Genomic DNA, 10,037 nt, shown 5'->3' on the forward strand with positions numbered 1-10,037 from the left:
CTGCCAGCCCTAGATTATAATCCCAACCTACTCTACTGTGTAGGACTGCTCTGCCAGCCCTAGTTATAATCCCAACCTACTCTACTGTGTAGGACTGCTCTGCCAGCCCTAGATTATAATCCCAACCTACTCTACTGTGTAGGACTGCTCTGCCAGCCCTAGATTATAATCCCAACCTACTCTACTGTGTAGGACTGCTCTGCCAGCCCTAGATTATAATCCCAACCTACTCTACTGTGTAGGACTGTTCTGCCAGCCCTAGATTATAATCCCAACCTACTCTACTGTGTAGGACTGCTCTGCCAGCCCTAGATTATAATCCCAACCTACTCTACTGTGTAGGACTGTTCTGCCAGCCCTAGATTATAATCCCAACCTACTCTACTGTGTAGGACTGTTCTGCCAGCCTAGATTATAATCCCAACCTACTCTACTGTGTAGGACTGTTCTGCCAGCCCTAGATTATAATCCCAACCTACTCTACTGTGTAGGACTGTTCTGCCAGCCCTAGATTATAATCCCAACCTACTCTACTGTGTAGGACTGTTCTGCCAGCCCTAGATTATAATCCCAACCTACTCTACTGTGTAGGACTGTTCTGCCAGCCCTAGATTATAATCCCAACCTACTCTACTGTGTAGGACTGCTCTGCCAGCCCTAGATTATAATCCCAACCTACTCTACTGTGTAGGACTGTTCTGCCAGCCCTAGATTATAATCCCAACCTACTCTACTGTGTAGGACTGTTCTGCCAGCCCTAGATTATAATCCCAACCTACTCTACTGTGTAGGACTGTTCTGCCAGCCCTAGATTATAATCCCAACCTACTCTACTGTGTAGGACTGTTCTGCCAGCCCTAGATTATAATCCCAACCTACTCTACTGTGTAGGACTGCTCTGCCAGCCCTAGATTATAATCCCAACCTACTCTACTGTGTAGGACTGTTCTGCCAGCCCTAGATTATAATCCCAACCTACTCTACTGTGTAGGACTGCTCTGCCAGCCCTAGATTATAATCCCAACCTACTCTACTGTGTAGGACTGCTCTGCCAGCCCTAGATTATAATCCCAACCTACTCTACTGTGTAGGACTGTTCTGCCAGCCCTAGATTATAATCCCAACCTACTCTACTGTGTAGGACTGCTCTGCCAGCCCTAGATTATAATCCCAACCTACTCTACTGTGTAGGACTGTTCTGCCAGCCCTAGATTATAATCCCAACCTACTCTACTGTGTAGGACTGTTCTGCCAGCCCTAGATTATAATCCCAACCTACTCTACTGTGTAGGACTGTTCTGCCAGCCCTAGATTATAATCCCAACCTACTCTACTGTGTAGGACTGTTCTGCCAGCCCTAGATTATAATCCCAACCTACTCTACTGTGTAGGACTGTTCTGCCAGCCCTAGATTATAATCCCAACCTACTCTACTGTGTAGGACTGTTCTGCCAGGCCTAGATTATAATCCCAACCTACTCTACTGTGTAGAACTGCTCTGCCAGCCCTAGATTATAATCCCAACCTACTCTACTGTGTAGGACTGTTCTGCCAGCCCTAGATTATAATCCCAACCTACTTACTGTGTAGGACTGCTCTGCCAGCCCTAGATTATAATCCCAACCTACTCTACTGTGTAGGACTGTTCTGCCAGCCCTAGATTATAATCCCAACCTACTTCTACTGTGTAGGGACTGTTCTGCCAGCCCTAGATTATAATCCCAACCTACTTCTACTGTGCAGGACTGCCTTGCCAGCCCTAGATTATAATCCCAACTCTACTTACTGTGTAGGACTGTTCTGCCAGCCCTAGATTATAATCCCAACCTACTCTACTGTGTAGGACTGCTCTGCCAGCCCTAGATTATAATCCCAACCTACTCTACTGTGTATGACTGCTCTGCCAGCCCTAGATTATAATCCCAACCTACTCTACTGTGTAGGACTGCTCTGCCAGCCCTATATTATAATCCCAACCTACTCTACTGTGTAAGACTGTTCTGCCAGCCCTAGATTATAATCCCAACCTACTCTACTGTGTAGGACTGTTCTGACAGCCCTAGATTATAATCCCAACCTACTCTACTGTGTAGGACTGTTCTGCCAGCCCTAGATTATAATCCCAAACTCTACTGTGTAGGACTGTTCTCCAGCCCTAGATTATAATCCAAACCTACTCTACTGTGTAGGACTGTTCTGCCAGCCCTAGATTATAATCCCAACCTACTCTACTGTGTAGGACTGTTCTGCCAGCCCTAGATTATAATCCCAACCTACTCTACTGTGTAGGACTGCTCTGCCAGCCCTAGATTATAATCCCAACCTACTCTACTGTGTAGGACTGTTCTGCCAGCCCTAGATTATAATCCCAACCTACTCTACTGTGTGGGACTGTTCTTCAGCCCCAGATTATAATCCCAACCTACTCTACTGTGTGGGACTGCTCTGCCAGCCCTAGATTATAATCCCAATTTACTCTACTGTGTAGGACTGTTCTGTCAGCCCTAGATTATAATCCCAACCTACTCTACTGTGCAGGACTGTTCTGCCAGCCCTAGATTATAATCCCAACCTACTCTACTGTGTAGGACTGTTCTGCCAGCCCTAGATTATAATCCCAACCTACTCTACTGTGTAGGACTGTTCTGCCAGCCCTAGATTATAATCCCAACCTACTTACTGTGTAGGACTGTTCTGCCCCCTAGATTATAATCCCAACCTACTCTACTGTGTAGGACTGTTCTGCCAGCCCTAGATTATAATCCCAACCTACTCTACTGTGTAGGACTGCTCTGCCAGCCCTAGATTATAATCCCAACCTACTCTACTGTGTAGGACTGTTCTGCCAGCCCTAGATTATAATCCCAACCTACTCTTCTGTGTAGGACTGCTCTGCGAAGATTATAATAAACCTACTCTACTGTGTAGGACTGCTTGCCATCCCTAGATTATAATCCCAACCTACTCTACTGTGTGCAGGACATTCTGCCAGCCCTAGATTATAATCCCAGCCTACTCTACTGTGTAGGACTGCTCTGCCAGCCCGATTATAATCGCCAACCTGCTCTACCAGGACTGTTCTGCCAGCCCTAGATTATAATCCCAACCTACTCTACTGTGTAGGACTGCTCTGCCAGCCCTAGATTATAATCCCAACCTACTCTACTGTGTAGGACTGTTCTGCCAGCCCTAGATTATAATCCCAACCTACTCTACTGTGTAGGACTGTTCTGCCAGCCCTAGATTATAATACCAACCTACTCTCTGTGTAGGACTGCTCTGCCAGCCCTAGATTATAATCCCAACCTACTCTACTGTGTAGGACTGTTCTGCCAGCCCTAGATTATAATCCCAACCTACTCTACTGTGTAGGACTGCTCTGCCAGCCCTAGATTATAATCCCAACCTACTCTACTGTGTATGACTGCTCTGCCAGCCCTAGATTATAATCCCAACCTACTCTACTGTGTAGGACTGCTCTGCCAGCCCTAGATTATAATCCCAACCTACTCTACTGTGTAAGACTGTTCTGCCAGCCCTAGATTATAATCCCAACCTACTCTACTGTGTAGGACTGTTCTGACAGCCCTAGATTATAATCCCAACCTACTCTACTGTGTAGGACTGTTCTGCCAGCCCTAGATTATAATCCCAACCTACTCTACTGTGTAGGACTGTTCTGCCAGCCCTAGATTATAATCCCAACCTACTCTACTGTGTAGGACTGCTCTGCCAGCCCTATATTATAATCCCAACCTACTCTACTGTGTAGGACTGTTCTGCCAGCCCTAGATTATAATCCCAAACCTACTGTGTAGGACTGTCTCTGCCAGCCCTAGATTATAATCCCAACCTACTCTACTGTGTAGGACTGCTCTGCCAGCCCTAGATTATAATCCCAACCTACTCTGTATAGGACTGTTCTGCCAGCCCTAGATTATAATCCCCATCTACTTTACTGTGTAGGACTGTTCTGCCAGCCCTAGATTATAATCCCAACCTACTCTACTGTGTATGACTGCTCTGCCAGCCCTAGATTATAATCCCAACCTACTCTACTGTGTAGGACTGCTCTGCCAGCCCTAGATTATAATCCCAACTTCTCTACTGTGTAAGACTGTTCTGCCAGCCCTAGATTATAATCCCAACCTACTCTACTGTGTAGGACTGTTCTGCCAGCCCTAGATTATAATCCCAACCTACTCTACTGTGTAGGACTGTTCTGCCAGCCCTAGATTATAATCCCAACCTACTCTACTGTGTAGGACTGTTCTGCCAGCCCTAGATTATAATCCCAACCTACTCTACTGTGTAGGACTGTTCTGCCAGCCCTATATTATAATCCCAACCTACTCTACTGTGTAGGACTGTTCTACCAGCCCTAGATTATAATCCCAACCTACTCTACTGTGTAAAACTGCTCTGCCAGCCCTAGATTATAATCCCAACCTACTCTACTGTGTAGGACTGTTCTGCCAGCCCTAGATTATAATCCCAACCTACTCTACTGTGTAGGACTGTTCTGCCAGCCCTAGATATAAAATAAATATATGATTATAATCCCCATTTACTGTGTAGACTGTTCTGCCAGCCCTAGATTATAATCCAAACCGACTTACAGACTCTCTGCCAGCCTCTAGATTATAATCCCAACCTATTCTACGTATAGACTGTTCTGTCAGGATATAATCCCAACTACTTCTACTGGACGTTCTGCCAGCCCTAGATTATAATCCCAATGCTCTACTGTGTAGGACTGAGCTGCCAGCCCTAGATTATAATCCCAACCTACTCTACTGTGTAGGACTGTTCTGCCAGCCCTAGATTATAATCCCAACCTACTCTACTGTGTAGGACTGTTCTGCCAGCCCTAGATTATAATCCCAACCTACTCTACTGTGTAGGACTGTTCTGCCAGGCCTAGATTATAATACCCAACCTACTCTGTGTAAAACTGCTCTGCCAGCCCTAGATTATAATCCCAACCTACTCTACTGTGTAGGACTGTTCTGCCAGCCCTAGATTATAATCCCAACCTACTCTACTGTGTAGGACTGCTCTGCCAGCCTAGATTATAATAAATATATGTAGGACTGTTTGCCAGACGATTATAATCCAACCTACTCTACTGTGTAGGACTGTTCTGCCAGCCTGCATAACATACTCTACTGTGTAGGATTGTTCCCAGCCCTAGATTATAATCTAGCCTACTCTACTACGCTGTTCTGCCAGCCATGCTCTACCAACTGGAGCTGCCAGCCCTAGATTATAATCCCAGCCTGCTCACTGTGTAGGGACTGCTCTGCCAGCTAGATTATAATCCCAACCTACTACTGTGTAGACTGTTCTGCCAGCCCTAGATTATAATCCCAACCTATTCTACTGTGTAGACTGTTCTGCCAGCCCTAGATTATAATACCAACCTTACTCTGTGTAGGACTGCTCTACAGCCCTAGATTATAATCCCAACCTACTTACTGTGTAGGACTGTTCTGCCAGCCCTAGATTATAATCCCAACCTACTTCTACTGTGTAGGACTGCTCTGCCAGCCCTAGAGATTATAATCCCAACCTACTCTACTGTGTAGGACTGTTCTACAGCCCTAGATTATAATCCAACCTACTCTACTGTGTAGGACTGTTCTGCAAGCCCTAGATTATAATCCCAACCTACTCTACTGTGTAGGACTGCTCTGCCAGCCCTAGATTATAATCCCAACCCTACTCTACTGTGTAGGGACTGCTCTGCCAGCCCTAGATTATAATCCCAACCTACTCTACTGTGTATGACTGCTCTTCCAGCCCTAGATTATAATCCCAACACTCTACTGTGTAGGACTGCTCTTCCAGCCCTAGATTATAATCCCAACACTCTACTGTGTAGGACTGCTCTGCCAGCCCTAGATTATAATCCCAACCTACTCTACTGTGTCGGACTGCTCTGCCAGCCCTAGATTATAATCCCAACCTACTCTACTGTGTAGGACTGCTCTGCCAGCCCTAGATTATAATCCCAACCTACTCTACTGTGTAGGACTGTTCTGCCAGCCCTAGATTATAATCCCAACCTACTCTACTGTGTAGGACTGCTCTGCCAGCCCTAGATTATAATCCCAACCTACTCTACTGTGTAGGACTGTTCTGCCAGCCCTAGATTATAATCCCAACCTACTCTACTGTGTAGGACTGCTCTGCCAGCCCTAGATTATAATCCCAACCTACTCTACTGTGTAGGACTGTTCTGCCCGCCCTAGATTATAATCCCAACCTACTCTACTGTGTAGGACTGTTCTGCCAGCCCTAGATTATAATCCCAACCTACTCTACTGTGTAGGACTGCTCTGCCCGCTCTAGATTATAATCCCAACCTAGTCTACTGTGTAGGACTGCTCTGCCAGCCCTAGATTATAATCCCAACCTACTCTACTGTGTAGGACTGCTCTGCCCGCTCTAGAGCAGGAGTACCTGTTCTGGATGCGGAACCGCTCTGTGGCCGTTGAAGTGAAGGGGAATAAGCATGTTCTGAACCGTTATGATGTACAGGTCGGCCTGCCCAGGTAAGGAACCCAACAGGAACATTACCCTCATCCCCTTCAATACAAGACACTTTTGTCCATCTGTCACAACACAAAATCCCACCCATGTATTTTTGGAGTGGATTTGTTTGTGTGTGTCTGTATCTGTGTGTTGCGTCTTACTTTTCTTCCAGACCGGAGTCCTACAGTGATGATCTAGAGCTGGCTGAAGGTCTGACCGAGGGTAAACGTTAATTCCCTACTTCATGAACAAACAACATTCCCATCATGAACACACTATCTATCGGGTTGGTCTGAAGTGGTGTACTTTAGAGTAGAGGGAAGCCCTTTTGAGACCTGGTCTTTACCTGCGTCCACCCCCCTGAACTCAGATGCTGCAGAGAGGCTGTGGAAAGAGCTGCATTCAGGAGCAGAGTCCGGGTGGGACTTCTCGTCTCGCTGGTTTGTGGACGGCCTGGGGAACAACAACGGATCTCTGAAAGACACCAGAACCAGTCTGCTCATTCCTACAGACCTCAACGCTCTGCTCTGTCGCAACGAAAGGACACTGGCTCACTTCTACAGGACGCTGGGTGAGGAGAATGACTTGCCACATATAGCCTTTGACTAGCTAGCGGAAGGAATTTTCTTTACCACCTGTTCTAGTTACAACCTCTGGGCCTTAGGTACAACCTCTGGGCCCTAGCTACAACCTCTGGGCCCTAGCTACAACCTCTGGGCCCTAGCTACAACCTCTGGGCCCTAGCTACAACCTCTGGGCCCTAGCTATAACCTCGGGCCCTAGGTACAACCTCTGGGCCCTAGCTACAACCTCTGGGCCCTAGCTACAACCTCTGGGCCCTAGCTATAACCCCTGGGCCCTAGATATTTGTCAGCAGGTCATGTGGTCCAGTAAAAGTCCTGTATAATCTGCTGTTCCAGGTAATGAGTCTGAAGCAGCGCGGTATGACAAAGCTGTATCAGCCAGACAAGAGGCCATAGAGGCAGTGCTGTGGGATGAGAAGAGGGGCGTCTGGTTGGACTACAGCCTGGTAACCAACACCTCCCACCCTGCATTCTACCCCACTAACCTGGCCCCTGTCTGGGCAGACTGCTACTCCCAGCCTTCCATGGGACAGAAGGCACTACACTATCTACAGGTTAGTTTAGCTTGCTGGTCCCAAGACCTCGCTCTTTGTGAAAAGAATCAGTGTCCTGTTGAAATACTGTGACTGAAAGAGCATGTACATTGATTTGTCACTGAAAAATACACACGCCCATTGAGTTACTGTAGCAATGTGTATTTATAGTAGTTAGTGTTAAATCCCTCCCTCCCTATGCTGATAGGTGGGATGGGCTGAAGGGTGGGATTAAAGCATTTGTTGATGTATTTTTGTTTTAGATATAAAAGCCCCATGTACTGTATGTCAAATGTATAGGTAACGTATGTACAATTGAAGTCGGAAGTTTACATTACACTTAGGTTGGAGTCATTAACTCGTTTTTCAAACCACTCCACACACTATAGTTTTTGGCAAGTCGGTTAGGACATCTACTTTGTGCATGACACAAGTCATTTTTCCAACAGTTGTTTACAGACAGATTTATTTCACTTATAATTCACTGTATCACAATACCAGTGGGTCAGAAGTTTACATACACTAAGTTGACTGTGCCTTCAAACAGCTTGGAAAATTCCAGAAAATGATGTCAAGGCTTTAGAAGCTTCTGATAGTTTGGAGGAAAAGGGGAGGCTTGCAAGCCGAAGAACACCATCCCAACCGTGAAGCACGGGGGCGGCAGCATCATGTTGTGGGGGTGCTTTTCTGCAGGGGGGACTGGTGGACTTCACAAAATAGATGGCATCATGAGGGAGGAAAGTTATGTGGATATATTGAAGCAACATCTCAAGACATCAGTCGGGAAGTTAAATCTTGGTCTTAAATGGGTCTTCCAAATGGACAACGACCCCAAGCATACTTCCAAATGGACAATGACCCCAAGCATACTTCCAAATGGACAATGACCCCAAGCATACTTCCAAATGGACAATGACCCCAAGCATACTTCCAAATGGACAATGACCCCAAGCATACTTCCAAATGGACAATGACCCCAAGCATACTTCCAAATGGACAATGACCCCAAGCATACTTCCAAATGGACAATGACCCCAAGCATACTTCCAAATGGACAATGACCCCAAGCATACTTCCAAATGGACAATGACCCCAAGCATACTTCCAAATGGACAATGACCCCAAGCATACTTCCAAATGGACAATGACCCCAAGCATACTTCCAAATGGACAATGACCCCAAGCATACTTCCAAAGTTGTGGCAGAATGTCGTAAAGACAACAAAGCCCTGACCTCAATCCTATACACCATTTGTGGGCAGAACTGAAAAACTGTGTGCGAGCAAGGAGCCCGACAAACCTGACTGTTACACTCTGTCAGGAGGAACGGGACAACATTCATAATGTATTTGGCTACGGTGTAAACTTTCGACTTCAACTGTATATATCGGGTTTTTTTAAAAGCGGTCAAAAAAACAAAGATATTTGTCCTCCGAAGAGGGGGCGGTTTAATAAAACAAAAATAAAAATCCTTCCTTTCTTCCTTCCTTCCTTCCTTCCTTCCTTCCTTCCTTCCTTCCTTCCTTCCTTCCTTCCTTCCTTCCTTCCTTCCTTCCTTCCTTCCTTCCTTCCTTCCTTCCTTCCTTCCTTCCTTCCTTCCTTTCCTCCCTCTGTAGACTAGTGGTGGTCTTGCGTTCCCCAACGGTGTCCCTACGTCCCTGGTTGACAGTGGTCAGCAGTGGGACTACCCCAACGCATGGCCCCCTCTACAACACATACTCATCCAAGGTAGGACCTAGTTAACCCTGATATGGTTTTCATGTTGCATCCCAAATGACACCCTATGTCCGTATAAGGTGCACAATCACGCCTGTCCAATCGGTCACTCTGTTATCTTCCAATCAGGCCTGTCCAGTCTGCCCTCACAGGAAGCTAGAGAGCTGGGGTTTGATTTGGCTCAGCGCTGGATCAGAACCAACTGGCTGGCCTACGTCAAGTATGAAGCCATGTTTGAGAAGGTGATTAAGAAGAGGTTTATAATGTGTGTGACCACAATGAGGTGCAGGGTGATGTTGCCCCTAGACAAGGGTTGGTAATAGGCCAAAACCAGCCCGCAAATTAGATATTTTTTCTCTTCTCCACCCCAAGGTTTTAGGTGGCTAAATCTATTTGCCCTAGACAACATTCACGGGTCAGTTTAGCATTTCCCCACTAATGGTTGGGATTGGCGGAAAGCTGATCCTAGATCTGCATCTAGGAGAGCCCATAATGACATTGGCGGAGGGAAAGCTGATCCTAGATCTGCATCTAGGAGAGCCCATAATGACATTGGCGGAGGAAAAGCTGATCCTAGATCTGCATCTAGGAGAGCCCATCATGACATTGGCGGAGGGAAAGCTGATCCTAGATCTGCATCTAGGAGAGCCCATAATGACATTGGCGG

At 46.5% G+C, this 10,037-nt stretch overlaps 1 protein-coding gene across 1 annotated transcript in view; it reads left to right on the forward strand.

Annotated features, from left to right (window-relative positions):
• The window catches only part of LOC124004983 (trehalase-like), a 16,254-nt gene extending 6,564 nt beyond the window's left edge, over positions 1-9,690 (forward strand). The window contains exons 2-7 of the mRNA XM_046313785.1: positions 6,435-6,557; positions 6,710-6,759; positions 6,908-7,108; positions 7,458-7,675; positions 9,271-9,382; positions 9,500-9,690. Of these exons, the coding sequence (XP_046169741.1) occupies positions 6,435-6,557; positions 6,710-6,759; positions 6,908-7,108; positions 7,458-7,675; positions 9,271-9,382; positions 9,500-9,690 (895 nt within the window). The remainder of the gene's footprint in view (positions 1-6,434; positions 6,558-6,709; positions 6,760-6,907; positions 7,109-7,457; positions 7,676-9,270; positions 9,383-9,499) is intronic.
• Positions 9,691-10,037: the final 347 nt, after the last annotated feature.

This window comes from Oncorhynchus gorbuscha, linkage group LG19 (genome assembly GCF_021184085.1).
Source record: "Oncorhynchus gorbuscha isolate QuinsamMale2020 ecotype Even-year linkage group LG19, OgorEven_v1.0, whole genome shotgun sequence".
NCBI lineage: Eukaryota > Metazoa > Chordata > Actinopteri > Salmoniformes > Salmonidae > Oncorhynchus > Oncorhynchus gorbuscha.